This window comes from Lithobates pipiens, unplaced genomic scaffold, assembly GCF_037356315.1.
Source record: "Lithobates pipiens isolate NorthernLeopardFrog02 unplaced genomic scaffold, aLitPip1_a1.2 Scaffold_1, whole genome shotgun sequence".
In the NCBI taxonomy this organism is placed as follows: Eukaryota; Metazoa; Chordata; class Amphibia; order Anura; family Ranidae; genus Lithobates; species Lithobates pipiens.
This window is the reverse complement of record NW_027507685.1, coordinates 148,176,303-148,203,260: the sequence shown is the minus strand read 5'-3', so window position 1 is coordinate 148,203,260 and position 26,958 is coordinate 148,176,303. Positions and strand designations below refer to the sequence as shown.

Here is a 26,958-nt window from a genome sequence, read left to right as displayed (position 1 = left end):
GCAGAACCCTCTGGATACAGAAGCTCTGTGACAACCTCTTTAGAAGAAAAGAAAGGTTAATGTCCCGCCTGAAGTCTTGTATAGCACAAAAGCATTCAGCAAAGCCAATTGAAATAAGTAAGCAGACACTTTTTTGTACCAGTGTCTGGCCTTGCGGGAAGCTAGATACGGCGCCAACATCTGGTCATTGAGGTCCACCCCTCCCATATTTTTGTTATATTCGTGGACACAGAGGGGGTTCTCCACAATACCAGTCGCCGTAGAAATCTGGACCGTCGTGTCTGCATGAAGGGAGGTAAGAACGAAAACATTCTTATTATCCCTCCACTTCATAGCGAGCAAATTATTACACCGATAGCAGGCTCTCTCCCCCAGCCTAAGACGGGAATCTACAAGCCGCTGGGGAAAGCCCCGGCGATTAGGTCGCACGGTGCCACATGCTCCAATCTGATGATCAAATAAATGACTAAACAGTGGCACGCTGGTGTAATAGTTGTCCACGTACAAGTGGTACCCCTTTCCGAATAAGGGTGACACCAATTTCCACACTATCTTGCCAGCGCTTCCTATGTAATCAGGGCAGTTCTCCGGCTCTACGTAACTATCTTTACCCTCATAAACCATAAAGCTCCATGCATAGCCTGTGGCCCTGTCACAGCACTTATAGAGCTTGACCCCGTATCTGGTACGCTTGTTGGGAATGTACTGTTTGATTGACAAGCGACCAGTAAACTTAACGCAGACAACTTTTTGGGGAGTAAACAAGTCTGCAAAACGTTGGTTGAAGTGGTTTATGAGGGGCCGAATTTTGTAGAGCCGATCGTATTCAGGGTCTCCACGTGGACGACAAAGTTCATTGTCACTGAAGTGCAAGATCTGCTCGTATCGTTTCCTGGACATGGAGTTGGAGAACACGGGCATGTGGTCAGCCGGATGCGTGGACCAATAAGCCCGCATCCTCATGAATTTGTGTGCCCATGTTGAGGGAAAGGCCCAGAAAGGTCTTAAATTCGGAAACCGTAACTGGTTTCCAATCTCTGGCAAGAGACGGCAACTGGGGATTAGCGGCGATGTGTTGACCAGCATATAAATTGGTTTGGTCCACAATAGATCTATAGAGATCTTCCGTGAAATACAGAGAATAAAAATCGAGTGGCGTAAAATCATCTGTATCCACCTGAATACCGGGTTGGGCAGTGAATGGGGGAAGTACTGGTGCTGCAGAAGTGGTGGGCACCCAATCAGGATTGGCGAATTCTGCAGGAAGGGCACTATGGGCCTGTCTTCGTCTTCTTGGTGGCAGCGGGACACTACTTGTGCTTGCCACCTCGCCAGCTTGAACTGCACTTATGGGACTCGCCACGTCACCACGTGATACTGCAGTGCTGGATGTACGTCCAGGGTGTACTAGGCCGCTGGTGCTTGCCAGTTCACCAAAAGGATGAGCGGCGCTAGTACTGGCTCTATACTCCATACGAGGGACTTGCGGTTCCTGCACCTCAACAACATCAGAAGATCGGGGTCGGGTACGCCTGAAGTTAGCAGGGACCTCTTCTTCGTCGTCAGCGCTATCTGACATGGAGGCGCTGTCCTCTACAGGTTCGTATTCTGAGCCTGAATCTGACAGATCAGTGTCTTCCTCTTCACTATCTGTCATGCTCAGAAACGTGTAGGCCTCTTCACTAGTGTACCTTCGCTTTGCCATTTTGGGCTCTAAATTTAGGGGTACAGTAGTGAGACTCACAGGTAAAATAGCACCTAGCCTGTCAGCGACTGTATAAAACGCTACAAAAAAAACTGTTAGCGATCGCAGGGATCAAGCCTGACTCTGCGAACGCTGCAGTTATGTGTGTTGTGTTTTGTAAGTGACAGTGATCGATCGATACTGCACTTGGGTGGGCTGGGCTGGGCAGAGGGGCAAAACGTAGGTGCTAGCAGGTATCTGGATTGATCCTGCTAACAATGCGTTTTTTTAGAACCCTAAATTGCTGGGCACGCTAGTATAGATCTGAGCAGATCAGATATTGATCTGTTCGGATACTATACCACTAAGGGAGGTGTATGCTTTGCGCGTGGGTGTTAGCGGTACTGGCACTAACCTAGCACTGCCTGGGGCGACGCAGACCCTTTCTGACCCTAAAACCAAATTTATATCACCCGCCGGGTGATCAGGGGGTTAAACCTTTATTGGGTAATAAATGGCGGGTGTCCTGATGCTATAAAAAGCGAACTACCTAACCAGCGTCACCCGTAACACTTATACGGTGATCACTGGTGAAAGGGTTAACTAAGGGCAATCGGGGGTTAAAACCTTTATTGGGTATTTATATGGGGGTACCTGAAGCTTTATAAAAACCTGACGGGGAACCTAAATAACTAAATAACTAACTGGCTAACCAGCGTCACCAGTGACACTTATGCAGCGATCGCTGGTGAAAGGGTTAACTCTAGGGGCAATCAAAGGGTTAAAACCTTTATTAGGTTATATATCGGGGTACCTAACGCTATAAAAACCTGGCGTTGAACCTAAAAAAAAAACTAGCTTCCTAGCGGGACCAGTGACACTATTGCAGCGATCAGAAAAACGATCGCTTAGTGACACTGTTAAAAGGGGGTGAAAGGGTTAACTGGGAGGGCAATCAAGGGGTTAAACCTTTATTAGGGGGGGGTAGGGGGCTACCCTGAACCTAAAGGGGCCTAACACTAGCTGCCCTGACACTTTTTACAGTCACAACTGACACTAAATGTAGTGATCAATAAATAAATGAACACTGCATTAGTGACACTGTGACTGGGGGGGGGGCGATCGGGGGGGGGACTGGGGTGAAATGTGTGCCTATGTGTCAGTGGACTGTTGGTGCACTTACTTGTGCGTCTTCACTCCGCGCTGTCCGGTCAAAAAGACCGCCACGAGGAGTGTGACATCACTTCCTCCTCCTGTGTTTACATTTCCACAGGGGAGGAAGTTTGTCACTGGCCAGGAGCGATCGAGAGGGGATGGCCAGAAACCAACGGCCATCCCCTCATCGCGGATCGCTCCGGCACCGAAAGGGACCACCGTATCCAGCGGGAGGGGGTCCGATCGGACCCCCCACCCGCTGGAAGGCAGGCACGTACATGTACGTGCTTGTGCCTGCCTGTGCCATTGTGATGACGTACATTGGCAATACAGCGGTCCTTAAGTGGTTAAGAACCAATCCTAATAAAATCTCTTCTCTAGTTTCATTGTACAAGCAAGGACTAGGCATGCAGCTAAAGAAAAGTAACTGTGCAGTGACCTGTACAACAAATTAATACCTGACTTCTGACGACCACGATCTGAATTGATATTCAACATGTAGCCCACTTTCCACTTTTGGAATATATATTTTTATAGATGCTTTTGATTAAAGGAGAAGTCCATCCTGAGCTCATTCGGCTGGGCTTCTCCTATGGGTCACAGGAGTGCAATTCATTTTTTTAGATCTGAAGTCCGCTCTCTGCTGACAGAGAGCATCATCCCGACTGCTCACAGCATCATCCTGACTTCATTATCCGGAAGTCTGGATCCGCCAGGTGCCTGGACTGATGGCAGTCTCAGCCTCTTAGTGAGCCGCTCCCTGCCCCTCCACAGCTCAGTGCTCCAGTGAGCGTGGAGGAGCAGAGCATCTGACAGTCAGCAGCTCTCCGCTCGGGGAGCAGTGAGAACCGAGCCATCGTCTGTGTTCGGTGACTCAGTTCTCAGTGAAGAGGTGCTGGGGGACAGATGCAGCATCCGATCAATGCTACATCCACCTAGTTAAGTATTAATCTGCAAAAAAACAAGATTCCCATACTTTTTTCCTTTTAATATTTTATAATGGTTGAACAAAAACAAAGATCAAAAAATGGAATCCAGTCACAAGATATGGATATTTTATCTCCTGAAAAGACCCTGTCACTTTGTCCACTCATCAGGTTTTTCTTTTTACATTTTGCTGTGTTAGGATAAAAAAATAAATAAAAAAATCTGCATCAGATAATTTTGCTTTGTTTCCATTAGCAATGCAGGAGGCGATGTTATCAACAGAGTGGTGCTGGGATCCGGAAAGAGGAGAGAGGATCTAGAGCTGCAGGATCTGGAGTCTGCACTTTCTGTTGAATTATTCAACAACAAAGATAGTAAGTGCTATTGGGTCAGGATTGAACATTTTTGTAGCTCAAGCTTGTTTTTTATTTTTATTTTTTTTTATTTTTTTTTGTTATATTTCAGAAAGGCATACAAAAAGACCTGATCTTATCAGGCAAGTTATCTGAAATGCTTACAAAAGATTCTAAAGTCCAAAATAGCAAATATAACATGACTGCTCATCAGCCTTATAAGTTGTAACTTACATAAGTAATCCTAGCAAGAGTGGAGGTGGCAAAAACGCACAACAAAAACTAGTGCCAGTAAAGTCATATATGCCATTTTTTACCTACAGGTAAGTTTTTATCATTTTACCTGTAGGTAACATGAATATCTTCTAAACGTTCACCATTTAGAACAGGTGTCTCTCAAACTGGCGGCCCTTCAGCTGTTGCCAAGCTAGAAGTCGTTGTAACTGTCAGCCTTGCAATGCATCATGGGACTTGTAGTTTTGCAACAGCTGGAGGGTCGCCAGTTTGAGACCCCTGGTTTAGAAGATATTCCATGGAGCAACAGCCAGTGACATCACTGGCACATGCGCTCTGAAGGAACAGCTTACCGTAAGCAGTGACACCTGTGCATATGCGTGGTAGTGACATCATTGCAGCTTGGCCAGTCAGGTGGCCGAAGCCTGCGAACCTGGAAGGAAAACCAGGTGAAGATAGAAGCCCTGTCAGCTGTGACAGCGTGTTGCTGAAGGGCTTTATTTTAAGGCAAGTCTTTCATACAGTGCCTTGCGAAAGTATTCGGCCCCCTTGAACTTTTCAACCTTTTGCCACATTTCAGGCTTCAAACATAAAGATATACAATTTTAATTTTTTGTGAAGAATCACCAACAAGTGGGACACAATTGTGAAGTGGAACGAAATCTATTGGATATTTTAAACTTTTTTAGCAAATAAAAAAACTGAAAAGTGGTGCGTGCAAAATTATTCGGCCCCTTTACTTTCAGTGCAGCAAACTCACTCCAGAAGTTCAGCAAAGATCTCTGAATGATCCAATGTTGTCCTAAATGACTGATGGTGTTAAATGGAATCCACCTGTGTGTAATCAAGTCTCTGTATAAATGCACCTGCTCTGTGATAGTCTCAGGGTTCTGTTGAAAGCGCAGAGAGCATCATGAAGACCAAGGAACACACCAGGCAGGTCCGTAATACTGTTGTGGAGAAGTTTAAAGCCAGATTTGGATACAAAAAGATTTCCCAAGCTTTAAACATCCCAAGGAGCACTGTGCAAGCGATCATTTTGAAATGGAAGGAGTATCGGACCACTGCAAATCTACCAAGACCTGGCCGTCCCTCTAAACTTTCAGCTCAGACAAGGAGAAGACTGATCAGAGATGCAGCCAAGAGGCCCATGATCACTCTGGATGAACTGCAGAGAACTACAGCTGAGGTGGGAGAGTCTGTCCATAGGACAACAATCAGTCGTACACTGCACAAATCTGGCCTTCATAGAAGAGTGGCAAGAAGAAAGCCATTTCTCAAAGATATCCATAAAAAGTCTCATCTAAAGTTTGCCACAAGCCACCTGGGAGACACACCAAACATGTGGAAGAAGGTGCTCTGGTCAGTTGAAACCAAAATCAAACTTTTTGCCCACAATGCAAAACTATATGTTTGGCGTAAAAGCAACACGGCTCATCACCCTCAACACACCATCCCCACTGTCAAACATGGTGGTGACAGCATCATGGTTCGGGCCTGCTTTTCTTCAGCAGGGACATGGAAGATGGTTAAAATTGAGGGGAAGATGGATGCAGCCAAATACAAAGGAATGGTTCACAAATAAACGTATCCAGGTGTTAGAATGGCCAAGTCAAAGTCCAGACCTGAATCCAATCGAGAATCTGTGGAAAGAGCTGAAAACTGCTGTTTACAAATGCTCTCCTTCCAACCTCACTGAGCTTGAGCTGTTTTGCAAGGAAGAATGGGCAAGAATTTCAGTGTCTCGATGTGCAAAACTGATAGAGACATACCCCAAGCGACTTGCAGCTGTAATCGCAGCAAAAGGTGGCTCTACAAAGTATTAACGCAAGGGGGCCGAATAATTTTGCACGCCCCACTTTTCATTTTTTTTATTAGTTAAAGTTTCAAAAATCCAATAGATTTTGTTCGACTTCACAATTGTGTCCCACTTGTTGGTGATTCTTCACAAAAAATAAAAGTTTTATTATATCTTTGTTTGAAGCCTGAAATGTGGCAAAAGATTGAAAAGTTTAAGGCGGCCGAATACTTTCGCAAGGCACTGTAATGTGCTAGTATACTATGCATTGCCTTGTAGGGTGTTTATTTTATTAATTTTTTTGTTTGTTTTTTTACAAAGTTTCACTTTAAGCCAGGTCCTGGGATGACGGCCATTGCATGCACCAAAGTGAGGCAGGCTATCGCAAGATCAGAGCTGAGCATTTTAATGTAAATTGTCAGTTCAGTCCAATCTGTATTGGTGACCTGGCTGCTGGGATTTGTTCTGTCCTGTGCTGCAAAGCACATAATTCAGTAATAAATATGTAAGGTGACTAGCTGTTTATTGCTCACTGCTTTTTGTTTTTGGGTGCTGTTTAAAATAAGTGTTCTCCTAAAGGATGTGAGCCCAAACGCATGCAAAAAAAAGAAAGGGAGTGGCTAAAAAAAACCCAGAAAAAAGTATTCTGGAACATTGAGTTCCTTTTGCCTTCAGTAATGGCAAACAAAAGCTGTAAGGACAGCCCAGGATAACTCCTTCCATTATGCCTCATTTCATTATCGTACATCATGGGACACAGAGCCTTAAGTAATTACTTGATGGGTTATAAGCTACCTTCAGGTGTTGACAGTGGTAAACCCAATTTAGGGAAGTTTACTCCCTATATAACCCCTCCTCCTTCCAGGAGCACCTCAGTTTTTTCGCCAGTGTCTAAAGGTGTTGGTCACGAGTGAAGATGTGCTCTGAGGAGCTCCAGGAGGGATCCATGCTGGATTTAAATTGCCTCCATACACCAGATCCATCCAAAATGCCACTGAGGCCTAAATGATGGTACCTGGGGCCTCGCATCGGAAGCACAAGGTTTTGTCTATAATGCCTCTTTGTAGGGCTGGAACCCAGGGTTTAGGCCTTGTTACATTACCTAAACTTCCTGATGAGGTGCTTTACAGGTCCAGGGACCTAGTCCCTGAAGGTTTGCTACGCAGCCCGCCGTGATGGGTAAAGGTTGGATTGTTTGTTAATTCAGCAAATCCTGCGGTGAGGATAAGGGAAGAAATTTGGGTATTAAAAATTATCTATGTATTTCTTTCATTTGGGAAAAAATGTTGTCATGCCTCAATTCTCCACTAGAGGGAGTCTATGCACATTCCTTACTCTGTTGTCTTCACTGTAAGCTCAGTCCGTGTGTGGTTGCAGCAGCGTGTAGAGGGAGACTCTGCAAGGTAAGAGCTACAAAGGTGGGTGTTTTCTTCTCCCCCCCCTGATGCATTATGCCCCGCTAATACCGCTAAGGTTTTACAGTGGCTGTTTTTTAATGTTTGTGCCTACTGCTGGATGGGTCTCTGCCTCCCATCTCCCTCCGCCCCCATGTCAGGTCTGGATTCAGAAAAACGCAGAGCACAGACACTGGAAATTTTTAATGGAAAAAGGGGTGGGATTTTTTTCTTGGAGGTGACGGGGGGCCTAATCGCGGCACGGTGATCGTCCACAAGGACGCACGGCAGGCTAAAAACAGATGAATACCACAGCTGTGACAGTCTCTCCTCTGCTGATGAGGAAGAGACAAGTAGCCTGGGACATATATGGGTTGAAAAACTGACATTCCTAATACAGGAACGACGCTCTTTTTCCAGCACTAGGCTGAACTATATAGTGACTTTAAAAGTAATAACGATTTTCAGCAATTAAGTGAAAATTTGTATAGTGCCTCTGTTTTTGTACTTGGGACTAGGCCTGCCAAAAAGATACTAAATGTTTCACCCCCCAGGCATTAGGCTCTCGAGTCGCATTTTCATGCTGTCATCCTCGTCTGAATTACCAGTTATGGCAAGCCAGGATGAGCCATTGGAACAAACTGACGGTGCAGCTGCTTCTCACATCTCAGCCCCCGTATATATGAATGAAGATGTCCTTTCCTCCCTGCAGGGTCTGGAAGGAAGATTAGCGGGTTTAATCACATCCTCCATTCAAATGTATAGGAAGCATGCTAGATCCCCCCCCCACTTCAGAACCTTTGCAAGGGGTAACAGTGGGCACAGGTTGAGGTGTTACCCACAGTCGATCAGGAGGAAAAGCAAACCAATGATTTCTCTGTGGAGAAAACAACGGTAGATTAACCTTTTTCAGCCTCTCAATCTGAGAAATTGCTGATACAAACTCTTACAGAGATGGTTTGTTCTACTTTTATGCTACCCCTAACGGAGTCTCCTGAAAGCTTAGCTTCTTGCTTGGGTTCCTTTTTAAAACCTTCTCATGCTTTGCATGCGTTTCCTGCACATGCATTACTAGAAAAGCTTATTTATTTTATTACATCGGGGGACACAGAGCCATAGTACTTGCTATGTGGGTTATAGGGCCACTGATAGGTGATGGACACTGGCACGCCCTAAGGCAAGAAGTGTACTTCTATATAACCCCTCCCACTACTGGGAGTCCTCAGTTTTTTTCATCTAAGGTGTTGGTCACGAGTGAAGATGTGCTGTGCTGAGCTCCACTGGAAGCTTCCCTGCTTGGGCGATCCGTTCTGATGTCCTTTCATGGGCTAAATGGATGGTACCCAGGCCTCGTGTCCGAAGAAACTAGGTTTTGCTTGCGAACCCTTCTCTTTAGAGAGCTGGACCCTGGGATCCAGTACTTTTTGGTAGTAAGGCCATAAAGTTTTTACTGGCAGGGTGCTGTTGCAGGTCCAGGATTGTGGGTAACCTGAGGTTCCCCTGTTCCTGAAGGTTTCCTAAAGGTCTCGGAGCCCACCGTTAAAGGTGAAGATTGGGTTTTTATCTCAGATTTAGGCTATGAGTGGTAATGGGACCAGGAACTCCTAAAGGGGTCAATGGTTTTCACTATAAACTAAATCCATTTCCAAAAGAATGTCGTCGTCCTCCTCTGAGGGGGATGCAGTTGGTCAGGTTGAGCCGTCAGGGGAAACTTTTGTTGCATAAACACTTCGGTCCCTGTATATATCATACAAGAGGTGTGTTTTTTTTATTTTATTTTTTTATTCTACCATTTTGTAATTTCAAAAGAAGACTGATGCTATGATGTCTCTCCATAGTGGGGCTAAACATAGCAGATTCCCATCTAGTGCTCAGGACCCTCTTATTGAGGTACAGGAGGCTGGGGATCAGGTAGATCTTCCCAAATATTTGGAAGATACTTATTTATCCTCTTCTGAGGATCCTAATATGGAAGTTGTAACATCACAAGACAGGTTGCTTGTGTACTCCCTTAGGCTGGATTCACACCTATGCAGTTTTAGTGCTTTGTATTTCTGCAAAATGTAAAAAGCACCAAAAATGCATAGGTGTGAATCAAGCCTTACTAAACCTTTATGCTGCCTGCAACACATGCTCTTGAGAAACCTACCTCTAATTGGGTTCATTAGAACCTCCCTCATCTGGGGATGTTTTTTCCTATTCATGCATGGCTAAAAAAGCTTATGTATTCTGAATGGGAACATCTGGATAAACAATATTATCCTCCCAAGAAATTCTCCACACTTTATCCTATGGAAGAGGATTTCTATAAAGAAAATGGGGGATTCCCGCAATTGATACTGCAATCGCCTCAGTGAGCAAGAATCTCATATGTCCGGTGGATAATGCAGTGTTGTTAAAGGATCCAACAGATAAAAAGTTGGAAACTCCTTTCTAAAAACAATATGTCTTTAGCAAGTTCAGTAGCGCAGCCGGTTCTTGTTGCAATTGGTGTATCTCAGTCCATTAAGGAACAGTTTATGGAGATACTTGAATTTCTACCTGATCAGCAGGCCAAGCAATGGGCTGGTGTATCATTCGCACTATGCCTCACAGTAGATGCTATGAGAGACTCTATCGTTTAAGCCTCATAGCTTATGCTTGGACTAGAGCATTATCGCAGAGTTCTGTGGCTGTAAAAATGGTCAGCCGAAACACTGTGTAAAAAGCTCATAGCTAGTTTTCCCTTTAATGGTGAACGGCTATTTTGAGACGATCTGGATAAGTACATCCAAAGGACCTCAAATGGGAAAAGCTCTTACCAGTAATGAAGAAGTTCAGATATTTCTCCTTTTTTATTTTTTTAGTTAAAAAAAAAAAAGTTTATTGAGCATAATAAAAAGGGCAACATAATCAAGTGAAGGGTGCAACATGCACCAAATACAAGGATATAACAGCTGATAACATTGCGTTACGAATAGTGCATAGTCAATACGTCACTGTGCTTTATAAAACAAGGAGCCCAGAGAATGGGTACCAAAGGTGATCAGTTAATATATTCTGTATAGGGCCGCCTCGAGGGCGCAGGGAGAGATCTGCCCGTTGTGGCCGGCAACCCCCAAGTCGCCTGCGAGAGCTAGGGGATGGTGCCACGCAGGCTCTAAAAAGATGGTGACAGGGTAGTCCCGGGTCGTACCTAGTTCGTGCAGGTGTTGGAGCCCCCCACCCACCTATCCCATATCTTGTTAAACTTATTCGGGCAGCCTCTGTGTTTTGTACAACATCCTTTTGTAGGGAAGGGTGGCGTTGACCGCCGCCTTCAATTTCTGGATGGTGGGGGGTGTCGAGCTGATCCAGGTTCGGGCGATTTGCATCCTGGCGAGGAACAAAGTTTCCTGTAGGAAGATGGTTGGGTTCCTTGCCTCTTCAGGTATAGGGAGGATGCCAAGTAAGCATTGGCGGGGGCACAGTGACAGTGGGGAGTCCATTTGGTCATGGAAGAATTTGACAACCTGGAGCCAATAGTCCTGCAGCTTGGGGCATGACCATAGCAAGTGATAAAACATGGTCTGGGGGTCACCGTACTTGGGGCATCACGGGTTATAGTTAGGTCTGAATCTGGACAGGCGAGCGGGGGTTAGGTAGGATCTATGGAAAACCGTCCTGGAGGCCGCCAATGCGATTTCCCAATCCCCGTCCTCCACCGCCCCAACATCCGCCTCCCATCTGTACTTGAGCCGGTACGCCCGCGTGGTGGCCGCAGGCATTAGCAAGTGATTGTAGAAGGAGATCATTCTTTTGGGGTCCTGGCCGCGGACCACACTCGCGAGCGGCAGCGACCCCGAGTCTGGAGACGAAGACTCCGAACTGGGAGCTGAGAGCGTGACGGAGCTGGAGATAGCGAAAAAGCATTTGGTTGGGGAGGTCAAATTCATCCTTCAGAGCTTGGAACAGTCTAATTGTTCAGTTGTCAATGACTTGGGAAGGAAAAAGGATTCCTTTTTAGCTATCCATTGTGAGCGGTCCGGGATGGTGTGTAGTTCAGGGAGCAGGGGTTATCCCAGAAGGGCGTATGAGTGGAGCTCAGGGGCCTCGAGATATTTCTCCTTTTAATCATGCTGCCTCTCCTGTGCCAGGGGCATCGGCCTCTAGGCAGTCTCGACGGCTTCAACCGTCAGGTTCAAGGGGAAGTCCCCAAGGGCAGCATCAGGATTAGAAGAGTTTTTGGGGCAGAGAGCCCACAAGGCAGAATGCTAAAGCTTCCTCATGTAGGGGTGCCCCTGCTCGTTGAGGTGGGGGGAAGGCTCCTGCAATTCTCAAGATCTGGCAGGAACAGTGTCAAGAGAGATGGGTGGCTTCTGCAGTTTTTTTTTTTCTCTAGGTTAAGACTAGAGTTCCGAGAGTTTGTCTCCTCCTCTTTTTTTTTTTTTTTTTTTTTTTTCTTTCTTTTTTTTATTTTTTTTCTAAGGGAAAATGTTCCCAAGGATCCAGAGAAAAAAGTCTTTCTGGATCATCTATTATCCCAGACGGTGATATCAGAGGTTCCCTTAGTGGAAAGGGGCACAGGGTTTGGTTCAAACCTTTTACAGTTCCAGAACCAAACGGAGAGGTAAGACCCATTCTAAATCTCAAAGATCTGAATCTGCACTTAAACATCCGATCCTTTCGCACAATCCGATCGGTTGTGTCCATCCTGCAAGGAGGAGAGTTTTTGGCTTTAATCAGTATCAATAATGCATATCTCCATGTGCCAAATTTTCCCGCTCACCAGAAATTTCTGCGCTTTGAAATACAAAATCGTCATTTCAGCTGTGGCCCTGCCATTTGGTTTAGCCACAGCACCACGGGTGTTCTGAAAGATTCTGGCACCTCCTTTAGCCAGATTAAGGGCTCAAGGCATAACAGTCCTAGCCTATTTAGATGATGTACCTTTTTAATAGATCAATCATTCTCAGGTTTAAACCAGAGTCTGATCACAACTGTAACTACCTGGAATATCTGGGTTGGATGCTCAACCTACGAAAATCCTCCTTAAAACCATCAAGGAGATTACAGTACTTGGGGCTGGTTATAGATACTGTACAGAAGAAGGTATTCTTACCCCAGACAAGAATCCGTTCCATTGTAGGACTAATTCAACTTATCAAAACAAAGAAAAATCTTTCTATTCGGCTGTGCATGAGATTGTTAGGGGAAATGGTGGCCTTCTTTTGAGGCAGTCCCTTACACGCAGTTTTCAATCAAAAACTGCTTCAAAACACCACCCTGTCTGTCTGGAATAAAAAGATCCAAGCCTTGTTGTGTTTTTTTTTTTTTTTTTTTGTTTTCCCACTACGATTGGCTCCCGACGCAAGTCTGAGCCTAAATTAGTGGTTGTTATCCAGCAAAAGGGAAAATCTTTTCAACCTGTATCCTGGAAAGTGTTAATAACAGATGCCAGCCTTCTAGGCTGGGGAGAAGCCCTGGAAGAAGATTCTGTCCAGGGTTGATGGTCCAGGTTAGAGGACCTTGCCTATCAACATTTTGGAAGATTCTGCCAGTACGTCTGGGACGGTCAGACTACGGGACTGTTCTGTCAGGTTTCAGTCCAACAAGGCTACGGCGGTGGCTTACATCAATCACCAGGGGGGCACGAGAAGTTGTGCAGCCTAAAGAGGTGAATAATGTTCTAGCTTGGGCAGAACACAACATTCCTTGCCTATCGGCAATTTTCATTTCAGGAATAGAGAATTGGCAGGCGGACTACTTGAGTCACCAACAATTATTTCCGGGAGAATGATCTCTTCACCCTGACATCCTCCTAGCGATATGTCAGAGATGGGGGTATTCTGGACATATTCGCGTCCAGATTCAACAACAAAGTCAACAACTTTGTGTCGAGAACAAGGGATCCACTAGCAGGCGGAACAGACGTATTAGTCTTCTATGCATTTGCTCCAGTTTTGCTACTTCTGCGCCTTCTCCGCAGGATTAAGCAGGAACGAAAGGAGGTGATTCTGGTGGCCCCAGTGGGTCCCAGAAGATCTTGATTTACTGAGATCATAAAGATGGAAGTAGGAGTCCTTCGGACTCTGCCATTGTAGCCAAACCTTCTCGCACAAGGTCAGGTATTTCATCCTACCTTACGGACAAAAAATTTAACAGGTTTGACTGTTGAATCCCACTTTTTAAAAGATCGTGGGTGATCTCCTTCGGTGGTGTCTACTTTGATTAATGACAGGAATCCGGCTTCCAGAATCATTTACTATAGAGTCTGGAAGACATATGTTTCTTGGTGTTGATCCAGGGGTTGGCACCCCAGGAACTATGTCATAGGCAGGTTCCCTGATTTCCTGCATATGGGATCTGAAATGAAGCTGGCCTTGACTTCTATCAAAAGCCAGATCCCAGCCTTGTCAGTGTTTTTTCAATGGCCTCTTGCTTCCCACTCTTGGTGTGTAGCTTATTCAGGCGGTAACAAGGATTAATTCCCCTATCAAGGTACCTCTAAATCCCTGGGATTTAAAATTGGACTTGTCAGCTTTGCTGAATCAGCCATTTGAGCCTTTACAAGAAATTCTCTTGGTTCTTTTTGACAAGAAAGTTAATCTTTCTGGTTGCCATTTCTTCTACTAGAAGAGTATCGGAAATAGCAGCTCTGTCTTGTAAAGAGCCATATTTGATCATGCATAAGGATGAGGTGGTTTTATGTCCTCATCCTGAATTCCTACCAAAAGTGGTAACGGGTTTTCTTTTACAAAAGGTTTGAGAAAAAAAAAAATTCACATCAGTGAGACAATACAAGAATAGCATAGATCTGCCAAGAACATTACAAAGATCTGTGAAGAGTTACATATGGACATAACAATGTTGGACTCGTGTCCGGCCAAAAATAATCATATAGGAACATCTAAGGCTGGCCGCAGCACGCAGCCGCACCCCATAGAGCAAAGCTAATGGGGCGTAGGGGCGGACAGAGTTCATTTATTCGATGGGTTGCCAATGTCGGAAAACCACACAACGGGTAAAAAGGCAAACAAAACTCACACACAGCGAGCAGATGGATTTGGGCTGCTTTCAAAAGGGGAATAAAAAAAAAAAACCCCGCTACTGGTCAGAAATGCCAGTGGGCAGCCTGGGTGTGCTGCGAGACAGATGTGGGGAAAAAAGAGAGCAAATGAGAAGAGATAGCGATAGAAATATAGAAAAGGGGAAGGAAAAGAAATGGGGTAAAAGGGGGGGAGAGGGAGGGAAGAGGAGGGAGCGGGGGGGGGGTCCCTGGAGCGGGGGAGGGACATCCAACGATCAAAGGGAGAGGAGTACCGGATCAAATCTGGATGGGCGAGTATAAGCCACCCAGGGCTGCCAGACCCGAAGAAATTTAGCATGGGTATCTGATGTTATCGCCGTCAGTTTTTCGTTCACCATAATATCGTTCATACAGTTCTTAACTGCTTCATAGCTAAGAACCGGAGTCTTCCAGGCCCTTGCTATGGTGAGTTTGGTTGCAGTAAAGAGATGTGCAGCTAGCTGACGTTCCGGACGCAGGAGCTCTGCAATTGGTTTCCATAGAAGGGCCTCAAAAGGGTCTCTCCTAATATCCGCATGAAAGAGCGTACGAAGTAGAGCATATATTCTGACCCATAATCTAGTCACCCTGGGGCAGGTCCACCAGATGTGAGCCATTGTGCCCTCCTGCGAGCATCCGCGAAAACATAGGGGGGAACAAGACGGGATAAATGTCGCCAGCCTCGCCGGGGTGTAATACCACCTATAGAATACCTTGTACGCATTCTCCAGAAAGAGAACATTTCTGGAGCATGTAGGTAACGCCTTGGTCATGGCCTGCCAGTCCTCCGGGTCAAGCTGTTTGCCCAGATCAGCCTCCCATTGAAGGTGATGGGGTTGGAGCGGCGGTTTCGTAGTTGATAAAATGGCTGTATAAATGAGGGAGATCAACTCTGAGGCGTGGGGGTGAGATCTTCAAAGGCTCTCAAAAGGGGACAGTGTGTAGGGAGCAGATTGGGGCCCAATCAATTGGTGAAAGAAGTGCTTAAGTTGGAGGTAAGTATAAAATTCCCTGAGGGGAATATCATGGGATGACCGAAGGGCTGCAAAAGGGATAATTTTAGTCGGGGCGAGCAAGGAATGGACATCTACAAAACCATGATCCGTCCACCACGCTAACTGACCGGAGTTATCACAGCCTGGCGGGAATAGGGGGCAGTGTAGAAAACGAAGGAGCGGGAGATGGGGAGATTGGAGACCTGCGGAGTATTTCACCGAATCCCAGAGGCGAAGAGAATGGGCCAAGCCTGGGCATATGTTCGGTGGGCGTTGCACTTTCGGGAGCGGTAACGGGTTTTCATTTTAAACCAAGATATTATTCTTCCTTCTTTCTCCCAGAACCTCAATCTAGGGAAGAGAAGGCACTGCATTCCCTTGATGTAGTAAGAGCAATCGGAGTCTATTTAAAGGCGACTGCTCAGGTTCGCAAAACAGATGTTTTGTTTGTACTGCCGGAAGGTCCAAAATGTGGACAGGCAGCATCAAAATCCACTATTTTCCAAATGGATTCGTCAAGTGATTGTTCAAGCTTCAGCTTAAAGAAGAGAATTCTTCCTCCTTCCTTATGTTAGAGCACACGCATCCAGGGCGTTTAGTGCCTCTTGGGTGAAGCATCATCAGGCCTCTATGGCTCAGATCTGTAAGGCCGCGACTTGGTCTTCGATTCATACGTTCGTCAAATTTTTTCAAATCGATATTAAAGGTCATGAGGATATTGCCTTTGGGCGACCGTCAAGAATGCGGTGTCGTACAACATGTACGACAGGACTAGAAAAAGGACGTTCAATAGCCAGTAGCTTCCATCTCGTAGTTGAATCTGAGCATGTGTGAGTTTTTGCACGTCGGAATTGCATAAACATGATCGGAATTTCCGATGGAAAGTTTTTCCGTCGGGAAAATTGAGAACATGCTCTCAAATTTTTACTGGCGGGAATTCGGCCAGCTAAATTCCGATGGAGCATACACAGTCGCGTTTTCCGATAAAGAGCTCTCATATGTCTTTTGCTGGCCGAAATTCCGATTGTGCGTATGCGGCATAAGGGATTTTAAATTCTATCCTCTGGAGGAGACCTTTTCCAAAAGATGGAAAGTACCAGCAATTGACACTACAATTTCCAATGTGAATAATGGCCTAACTTGTCTTTTAGACAATGCACAGATGTTGTAAACCCTTACAAACCACTTTGACCTACAGGTAAGCCTAGATTAAGGCTTACCTGTAGGTCCAAGAAATATCTCCTAAACCTATACGGTTTAGGAGATATTTACCTGAAGACAGCCACCGCTGTCTACGGCGCAGCGGCGCACTGGGTAAGCCGCAGATCGCTGCGATATGCCTCAAGTGTCGGCTCCCGTGCGCATGCGCGGGAGTGACGTCATCCGCTGCTCCGGCGAATCACAGCGCCGGAGCAGCGAGGCCCACCAAGAAGATGGATGCTCAGAACTACAGGGGACAGTGGTGACTTCACTGGCTCCTGTGTCAGGTAAGTGACGCATTATGGACTACTATGCGATGCATAGTAGTCCATTATGCTTTACCTTTGCAGGGAATCAAAGAGGAAGTAAAATCATCAGGGTTTACTTCCTCTTTAAGGATCCAACAGTTAAAAAGTTGAAATCCCTGCTAAAGTCTGCCTTTTCCTTGGCAGGTGCCATTACTCGCTGCGATTAGGCGTCTGCCAATCCCTAAAGGACCAATTTAGACAGGTCCTTAGAGAGCTTCCTGCACAACAAGCTCAGGATTTGGCTGAACTACCATTATGTTTTGCCATAGATGCTATTAAAGATTTTATACACCAGGCATCCCGCCTTACGCTTATGCTTGTGCATATGCGTAGAATCCTGTGGTTAAAAAATTGGTCAGCTGAAGCACCATGTAAAAACCTCCTAACTGGGTTCCCCCTTCATGGGGAGCGATTATTTGGAAAAGACTTGGATAAATATATCCAAACAATTTCTAGTGGGGAAAAATACTCTTACCAGTCAAAAGAAAGTATAAATGCCCTTCGTTTAAACTGGCTCTTTCCCCTACACCAGAGGCTTCCGTTTCTAGGCAGTGGCGACTTTCCACCATCTTGCTTCCTGAGGTCAAGCGTTCCAAAAGATCCAGAGAAGAGACAATCTCTGTTTCAGGCACTAGACCGATTTAATAACTCAAAGGGTGATTATACAAATCCCCACAAAAGAGCAGGGTCTGGGGTTTTATTCAAATCTTTTCATGGTACCAAAACCAGATGGAGACGTCAGACCCATTCTAGATTTTAAGAGATCTAAATCAGTTCCTGAAGATCCTCTCCTTTCGCATGGAGACAATCAGGTCAGTAGTTTCTATCCTTCTAGTAGGAGAACTTCTGGCTTCAAGGGATGCATATCTGCATGTCCCTATATTTTCCACTCATCAAAAGTTTCAAAAGTTTTTGCGGTTGGAGTTAGAACAGCAGCATTTTCAATTTGTAGCCCTGCCCTTTGGGCTAGCCACAGCAGCCCAGGTGTTCACCAAAGTGCTGGCACCACCTCTAGCCAGGTTAAGGGCACAGGGCATAACAGTCATTGCGTACCTAGACAATATATTGCTAATGGATCAGTCTGTGGCTCGTTTGGAGCAAAGCGTATGCACCACAACCATCTGAAAAGTTTGGGTTGGATTCTCAACCTAGAGAAGTCTTCCTTAATATTGCTAAAGAGACTGGAGTACTTGGGTCTGATCATAGACACAGCCCAGGAAAAAGGTGTTCTGGCCTCAGGCAAAGATCAACTCCATAAGAGAGCTGGTGCGGATGATCAGGTCAAATGGCGACCCCCTCCATTCGCCTTTGCATGAGGTTACTATAGGAACCATGGTGGCTTCATTCAAAGCAGTTCCCTATGTCCAGTTTCATTCAAAACTGTATCCTGTCTGCTTGGAACAAAACAATTCAAGCTTTAGACTTGCCAATACATCTGTCCCCAAGAGTGTCCCAAAGCCTTACTTGGTGGTTACTAACCTGGAATCTACAGACCAATCATCTGGGAAGTGGTAACGACTGATGCCAGCCTTTCACACTGGGGAGCAGTACTAGAAAAGACAACTGTCCAGGGACAGTGGTCAAGAACCAAAAGAACCTTGCCCATCAATTTCCTAGAGATTCGGGCAGTACATCTGGCTCTAAATGCCTGGACTTTCAGGTTACAGGATTGTCCTGGCGGGATTCAATCTGACCATTCCAAAGCTGTGGCCTATATCAAACACCAAGGGGGCACCAAAAGTCTCTCGGTGCAGAGAGATGAACCATATTCTAACTTGGGCAGAAAGGAATGTTCTGTGCCTTTAGGCAGTCTTCATCCCGGGAGTAGAGAATTGGCAGGCAAACTACTTAAGTTGCCAGCAGTTATTCCCAGGGGAATGGTCTCTTCACCCCAACATATTTTGGGCTGTTTGCCAAAGATGGGGGGGATCCTGGATGTAGATCTTATTCTAGCGTCAGGGTTCAACATGAAGTTAGTCAACTTTGTGGCCAGAACAACTGATCCACTTGCGTGTGAAACGGACGTGTTGGTGACCCCATGGGATCAGTTCTCACTGATCTATTCATTCCCCCCCCTATTCAGTTGCTGCCTCAACTTCTTTGCAGGATCAAGCTGGAAAGAAAGCCAGTAATTCTGGTGGGCACCAGCATGGCCCAGAAGGTCATTGGTATGCAGAAATCCTAACTATGGCAGTGGAGGGCCCATGGTTCCTCCCACTACGGCCAGATCTGCTCTCTCAGGGACTGATATTCCATCCTTCCGGTCTCTAAATTTTAACGACTTGGCTATTGAAACCCACATTCTGAAGAAACGTGGGCTTTCCGGATCAGTTATCTCTACCCTGATTTAATGCGAGGAAGCCAGCTTCCAGAACTAATATATTATAGAGTCTGGAGGGCTTAAATTTCCTGGTGTGAATCCAAGGGTTGGCATCCTCGGAGATATATCAATAGCAGAATTCTTGCCTTTATACAATTAGGGGTAGAAATTAAATTGGCCTTGAGTACTATTAACGGCCAAGTCTCAGCTTTATCGGTCTGCTTTCAAAGACCATTTGCTACTCATTCTTTAGTCTGGGGTTTTATACAAGGGGTAATGCGGCTTAATCTGCCCATCAAACCTCCCTTGAAACCTTGGTATTTAAACTTACTTTTGTCTGTGTTACCAAAACAGCCATTTTAAACAATACAACATATTCCCTTTTGACAAGAAAGTTGGTATTTTTTGTTGCTATATCCTCAGCAAGGAGGTTTTTGGAATTGGCTGCTCTTTCTTTTATAAAGAGCCATATTTGATTTTTCATGAGGACAGAGTGGTGTTATGCCCTCGTCCAGGCTTTTTGCCAAAAGTGGTCTCAGGTTTTCACCTGAACCAAGATATTGTCCTGCCATCGTTTTTTCTAAAACCATGTTCCAGGGAAGAAAAGTCACTACATTGTCTTGATGTGGTGAGAGCAATGAAAATCTATTTAAAGGCAACTGCTCAGATTCGTAAGACTGATGTCTTATTTATTCTGCCAGAGGGTCCTAAGAAGGGACAGGCAGCGTCCAAAATCCACTGTCGCTAAGTGGATGCGGCAAGTGATAATTCAAACTTATGATTTAAGGGGTAAGATTCCCCCGTTTCAAGTTAAGGCGCACTCTACCAGGTCGGTTAGTGCTTCTTGGGCAGTGCGTCACCAGGCCTCCATGGCTCAGATCTGCAAGGCCGCAACTTCAGTGCATACATTGACAACATTTTATCAGGTGGATGTAAGGAGGTATTAGGATATCACCTTTGGGCGCAGTGTGCTGCAGACAGCAGTATAGATCTCAAGTCTGGGGGTACCCTGCGGGTTGTGTCTCCCTCCCCACAAGTAGCTTTGCTATGGGAAGTCCTATTAAGTAATTAAGGCTCTATGTCCCATGATGTACGATAAAAGAAAATACAATTTTTATAACAGCTTAATGGTAAAATCCTTTTCTTGGAGTATATCCTTTTTTGGGATTTAAGTAGATTGCTTTGCTACAAAAACTGATGTGCTCCTGGGAGGAGGGGTTATATAGGGAGTAAACTTCCTTGATTGGGTTTACCAGTGTCAACACTTGAAGGTAGTTTATAACCCATTAAGTAATTAAGGCTCTGTGTCCCATGATGTACTCCAAGAAAAGGATTTTTACAGCTTTTTTTTTTTTTTGGTGTCCTTAGGAAAATGGATGTGTTCTCTATACTCTGAGTGAAGCAAACCATTTTATATTTGGGGGGGGGGGGGGGGCGGGGGCTTATGGGGTTGCATGGGAACACTGCCAGAAAGAAGCAAGGCCAATCTGTAATGTTGCCCGCTAGGCACTGGTCTTCTGCATTTGTGGCTCACCTAGGCTGTCAGAAAACTCCATAGCAGTGGCTTACATCAACCACCAAGGAGGAAATGGACATCTCTTGGCTCAAAAGTGAAGTAGACCGGATTCTGGATTAGATGGAACTATACATTCTTGTTCTGACTGCCATGCACATTCCAGTCATCAGTCTGAACTCCAAAGAGTGATCGTTTTCACCTCCAAGGTGTTACTGGACGACTTTTGCAAGTTGGGGGCTTGGGACATGCACTTCCTGGCTTCCACATTTTAGTAACAAGAAGAACATGTGGATGTGCAGTGGATGGTCTGGTGACTTTTTCACTTTTGAATCTCCTTCCTCGTCTATGCCCTGTGATCACAATGGAGGGCTTTTGGTGATTCTCTTTGCAGTGAACTGGTGCAGGAGGACATGGTACTTGGACCTCAAAAGGCTCCTGACAGCCTCTCTATGGGCCTTTCATGATCATCTGGATCTTCTTTCCCAGGGGCGGGGTTGCCATGCTCTTGACAGCTATGAAATTGGCCTCTTGCAAAGTCCGCCATTGCACTGGCAAAGTATATTTCTCTTGGTGTGAGTCAAGCAAATCCCATCCCATGAAATTCTTCGTTGGACAAATGCTGCCTTTTCTTTTAGTCTTGTGTGGATCAGAGTTTCGATTTAAATACCATCAAGGGTAAAGTCTCGGCCGAAAATAAGAGCCAGTAGAGGCCGATCTGCTGACAGCCCAAAGATACAGTATACTGATGCTCATGGGCTCTGGGCTTCAGCAAATTGGGAGCCTCTAGCCAAAATAAAGATGACCAATGCTGGAGGCAATTTACAGCATGCACTAGTTTTGGTTGCAAAATTTTTAATGTGGAATGTAATCTCCTTGCTAAAGAATATCATTTTTTATAAAATGGTTATGAGTAAGGTTCTGCTTTATGGGGGGAATGGTTCTACCATCTCCTTTGTTCTGCTCCTATACAGCCTAAGGAGATTACCCTCTATTGCAGGCATGTCCAAAGTCCGGCCCGCGGGCCAATCGCGGCCCGCAGTCCGGTTTTGAACGGCCCGCCTGGTGTGCTGCGGGATCAGGGCTGTCAAATGAGCCGATCCCCGGCACTGTGTGAAGCTCCGTCGGCTTCAAAAGTGAAAGTAAAGTGCAGAGGAGTGTGCTGTGCTCTCTGCTTCCCCCTACAGTGCAGTACCCGGCTGAATGAGGAAATGGAATGGAAAGGTACTGTACTACAAGCTAGATTCGTTTTAAAAAGGCTTTATTTATGTGTATGTGTGTGTGTGTGTGCATGTGTGTCTGTATGTATGTGTGCATGTGTGTCTGTATGTATATGTGTGCATGTCTGTCTGTATGTATGTGCATGTGTGTCTGTATGTGTATGTGTGCATGTGTGTCTGTATGTGTGTGTGTGCATGTCTGTCTGTATGTGTGTGTGTGTGCATGTCTGTATGTATGTATGTATGTGTGTCTGTATGTATGTGTGCATGTGTATCTGTATGTATGTGTGTCTGTGTATGTGTGTGCATGTGTGTCTATATGTGTGTGTGTGTGTGCATGTCTGTCTGTATGTATGTGTGTGTGTGTGTGTGTGTGTGTGTGTGTGTATGTGTGTCTGTCTGTGCATGTGTGTCTGTGTGTGTGCATGTGTGTGTGTGTCTGTGCATGTATGATTGCATGTGTGTGTGTGTCCATGTATGTCTGTATGTATGCGTATGTGCATGTGTGTCTGTATGTATGCGTATGTGCATGTGTGTCTGTATGTATGCGTATGTGCATGTGTGTCTGTATGTGTGTCTGTATGTATCTGTGTGCATGTATGTGTGTGTGTGTGTGTCTGTCTGTATGTATGTATGTATGTGCGTGTATGTCTGTATGTATGTATGTACCTGTATGTATGTATGTATGTATGTGTCTGTATGTATGTAAGTATATGCATGTGTCTATATGTGTATGCATGTGTCTGTATGTGTGTATGTCTGTGTGTATGTGTATGCATGTGTGTTACTTTTAATCCAGACCCCCCCCATTCTTGTACCATCAGAACTGCTTTTGTGGTGCTTGTGTGTGTGATAGCAGCCAGGATTGCTGCTCCTCTGAAAAGCAATCCATATACAGATCGCTTTTCAGAGGCATTTGAAAGGTGGTAAAGAGGCATTATGTTGCCTCCTTACCACCTGTTTTAAGCCCGTAAATGTAGCATCACTATACCGCAACTGTGCAGTCCACACAGTTGCGGGGTAGTTGCAGTGCAGGCCCATTCACCCTGAGCATACCTCCAGCTGCAGCCACAGCATGTGTACACCCCCAGCTGCTCCCTCTGCAGCTAAAGGGGGAGAAGTTGGGGGTGGTAAAAACAGCTTAACCATGTAGTTTTACTGCCCCTCCAATAAGCCCTTGGCTCACATCTGCATGGCTGCATGCTGTGTGTAGGGCAGCCCATGCATTTCAATGGGCTTCCATACCCACAAAAATGCAGGGAAAGAAGTCCCAGAGCTTTTTTTTTTTTTTAATTGCGCTGCACCAAAAGCACCCCATGTTTCCAATGTGTGGGGTACCATTAAGACCTAACGGTACCCCTAAAGAACAGAGCATTCGTCTGTGTGTCGGGCAAACGAGCGCGACAAAGGCACAAGAATTTTTGTTGGGCCAGGTATGAGTGCTCGAATGACCGAATTTTAATGGTTCAAAGAATGTCAGGCAAAATGGTCGGCCCTCACACATGTTCACTTCATCGAATCTGGCCCTCTTTGAAAAAAGTTTGGACACCCCTGCTCTATTGTATATAGGTGGTACATGCTGTTTACGTTTTATTTCTCAGCTGCAGTTTCCCTTTACAGTCCAAAATGTATTTTGTGATTATTGCAGGTCCCCATGTAATCACAATGACATTTGCACTGTAGAGGGCCATCTAATTTTTAAGGCTTGACAATATTTGTTATCTATTTATCGGATGCAACCCAATCTTTTATATTTTACCAAAAAATTGCGTATAATATTGTGTTTGCACTAAAATTCAATTCAGTGTATTTTTTTCTGAAAATATACATTTGACAAATAGCTGTGAAAATATCGCGTAACATAAAAAAAAATAGTAACTATTTTATTCTCAGAAAATATATAATTGTTTATGGGTTTAACGTCATTTCTCATCAAAAAATGCAGATTTTAATGTCTGAAAAGAGAACTTTAGAAATTGTCTCGGCAGACAAGCGGTTAAAGAAGATTATATTTTTATTGAATATGGTTGATAAAAATCCACTGTTAATCCACCCATGGTTTTTATCTCCAGGTGGCTTTTGGCACAGCAGCCTGATTGACAAGAATTTGATTGACTTCTATGTCCCTTTTCTACCGCTGGAGTACAAACACGTAAAGGAATGTGTCATGGCGGAGCTCAGACATCGTGAGTTAATGCCCGATGAAGAGCTGGCATCCCGTGTGGCCAATGAGATGACTTATTTCCCCAAGGATACTCGAATGTTCTCTGATAAAGGTTGTAAAACTGTCACAACAAAGCTGAACCTTCATCTCTAGTCACTGCTGTCTAGTTTAGCCAGCTGCTGGTCAGTGAAGACACTATCTTCTCGCTTTATTCTTTTACCAGGCTCTCAAGATTTGGGTATTTCATGAATGATTGGTGAATGTTTAGCCATGTTTCTCAGGTATTCCACAGTGCTGCCTCCACTGGTAACAATATGGAGGTGAAAGTATCCCTTGACTCCCCTTCTTTCCCCGTGTATTTAGCCTCTTGGGTAAACCTACACATTTTATGGAAAAATATTCATGTTTGCATAAACGTAATCCTAAATCGTTCTCTTGTAATATTGACATTTTAACCCACCAAAACTAAACTGATTCATCCAACTAATTTTTATGTTCCTTTTGGTTGTATTGAAAATGTACAAGTAATTTGGCAAATACGGGTCATCTTGCCTTCTATACTAATACTGGTTTAATATCATGGAGCACAAATTCTCACTTTGAAAAAAAAATTATATATATATATATATAATATTTTTATTTTTTTGTAGTGTGGGGAAAAATGTAATCTTGCAAGACTTACCTACTAAGTTTTATAATGGCAATTAACCTAAATGTGAATTGATTTTGAATTAATTTTTTTTTTTTTTTTTTTTTTTTTTTTTCCAAGAAGCAGTTACATTGCAGGAATGTGAACTGTCACATTTTGCTTGTTCTCTCAACCAAACTGTCAAGATGGCAGCTTCCTTGGCTGAAAGGGAAAGCAGGGTTTAGTTCAGCTTTAAACTGCTCCCCAGTCTTTGACATTGATATTTTTGACCACTCCTCCTCCATGCAATATTCTTTCAGTTACAAGATGCATGTGGGTTTCCTTTTACGAAGTGCCTGATTCCAATCCCGCTACAAAATTTCAATGGGATTCAAATCGGGGTCTTTCTGGGGCAGGCCAGATCTTTTTGGGTAGTAAAGGTTTGTTTTTCCCTAACTCGCCTCCCATGGAGGTTAACCTGGTGCAATCCCATTCTGACTGTAGTTACCTGCAGCTCCTGCAGTGAAATTTTGGGGTGCTTAAAGTGTAATTCCACCCCAACACTAATATCCCTGTATCTACAGACATCCATGATCTAGCACTAACCTATCTAGCCCTGTAAAGAAGAAATCTCTATACATACCTTTTTATTTTTTTAAATTTTTTTTTTAATCCGATCCGGACTCCAGCGGTGGAAGCTCTGCAGAGGATGACAACAGCTGTGAAATGAATGGGGAGTTATGTCACCCATGGAATTACTATGGGGCTTCCGTTGTACTCTGCACACGAGTCCACAGTGAAGCTGTGGCTGACCGCTCAGCGTGGGATTGGAATCGCCTTTAAAAAAGGTATACATACTGATTTCTTCTTTACAGGGCTAAATGGGTTAGTGTTAGATCGTGAATGTGTGTAGATGCAGAGATTTTATTGTTTGGGTGAACTTTTTCTTTAAAAGACTTGTTGTTTTACCCCCAATTGGTCTGCTCTCAACCAGAACTGAGAGCTTCCGATTTTAAATGGACTTTTCCACGAAATATTCTCGCCAACCATCTGCATTTTGTAGTACTATATTTCACTGGTGTCACAGGTAAGATGCGGGTTCAGTTCATCTGTGGTTTTGCAGCATTATTATACATATTTAACAAAAAAAAAAAAAAAATCAGTCTTCTCAGCAATTTTACAGACTCTGTCATGGATGCACCTTGTCTTGTGTTTTTATATTATATGTCAAGTATGGGTTTTATACAAGTAATTATAAAGAATAAAAAACATCTGTTTACAAATTTGAAATCTTAAAAAAATAATAGCCTCAGACCAGGAAAGTGTCATGGAAGAAACACAAAGTCTGCCATTGCTTATCTGCTTCTGGCTGTGATGCAGATCCTACCACTTCATTCCTTTCCAATCGCTGACTGGAGAGGGGTACACAGAGATCTGACTTCACCTGCCAGTGAAAAATAGAATTTTCAGGATGTCAGAAACTGCAGCTTAAATAGAAACCAAAAAATGTTTTAGGATCAATGGTTTTTAAACTGATGTTGATGATGAATTATATTTTTAACTGCACAATCTTTTGTTTTATCAAGAAATAAATTGTAAATAAAAATTAAATTAAAAAAACATACGCTCTTTTCACTTGTTGTCTTTGATTGTTGTGGATCCCTGTAACTGAGGGTTACCCAACCGCTGGCCCTCCGATGTGGCCCACCACGTCTTGCTCTGAGATGGTGGGACAGCAAGCCCAGATCATGGGTTCTCGACCCGCCATTTCCGAGCATCAGCGCGAAGAATGGAGCCACCGCTCGAGGAAGCAGAGCCGATGCTTCCTGCATAGTGCCGTCTCCTTCACAGGTGGAGTGATATCAAATGTACTCCAGCTGTGACAGGAAGCATTAGCTCTGCTCTCTACTGCAGCTGAATGCTTCTGTCACACTAATGGATGGGAACCCGCGATTTTTGACAGCCGTGCCAGAGCCAGCAGTACCCGCCAACAGTACTCAGTACCAACCAGCAGTAACCTCCAGCAGTATCGGTGCCA

The 26,958-nt window shown here is 44.7% G+C and overlaps 1 protein-coding gene across 1 annotated transcript in view; it reads left to right on the top strand.

Annotated features, from left to right (window-relative positions):
- Nucleotides 1-24,967, top strand: part of TOR1B (torsin family 1 member B) — a 57,432-nt gene extending 32,465 nt beyond the window's left edge. The window contains exons 4-5 of the mRNA XM_077478409.1: nt 4,022-4,140; nt 24,201-24,967. Of these exons, the coding sequence (XP_077334535.1) occupies nt 4,022-4,140; nt 24,201-24,445 (364 nt within the window). The 3' untranslated portion in view covers nt 24,446-24,967. The remainder of the gene's footprint in view (nt 1-4,021; nt 4,141-24,200) is intronic.
- Nucleotides 24,968-26,958: the final 1,991 nt, after the last annotated feature.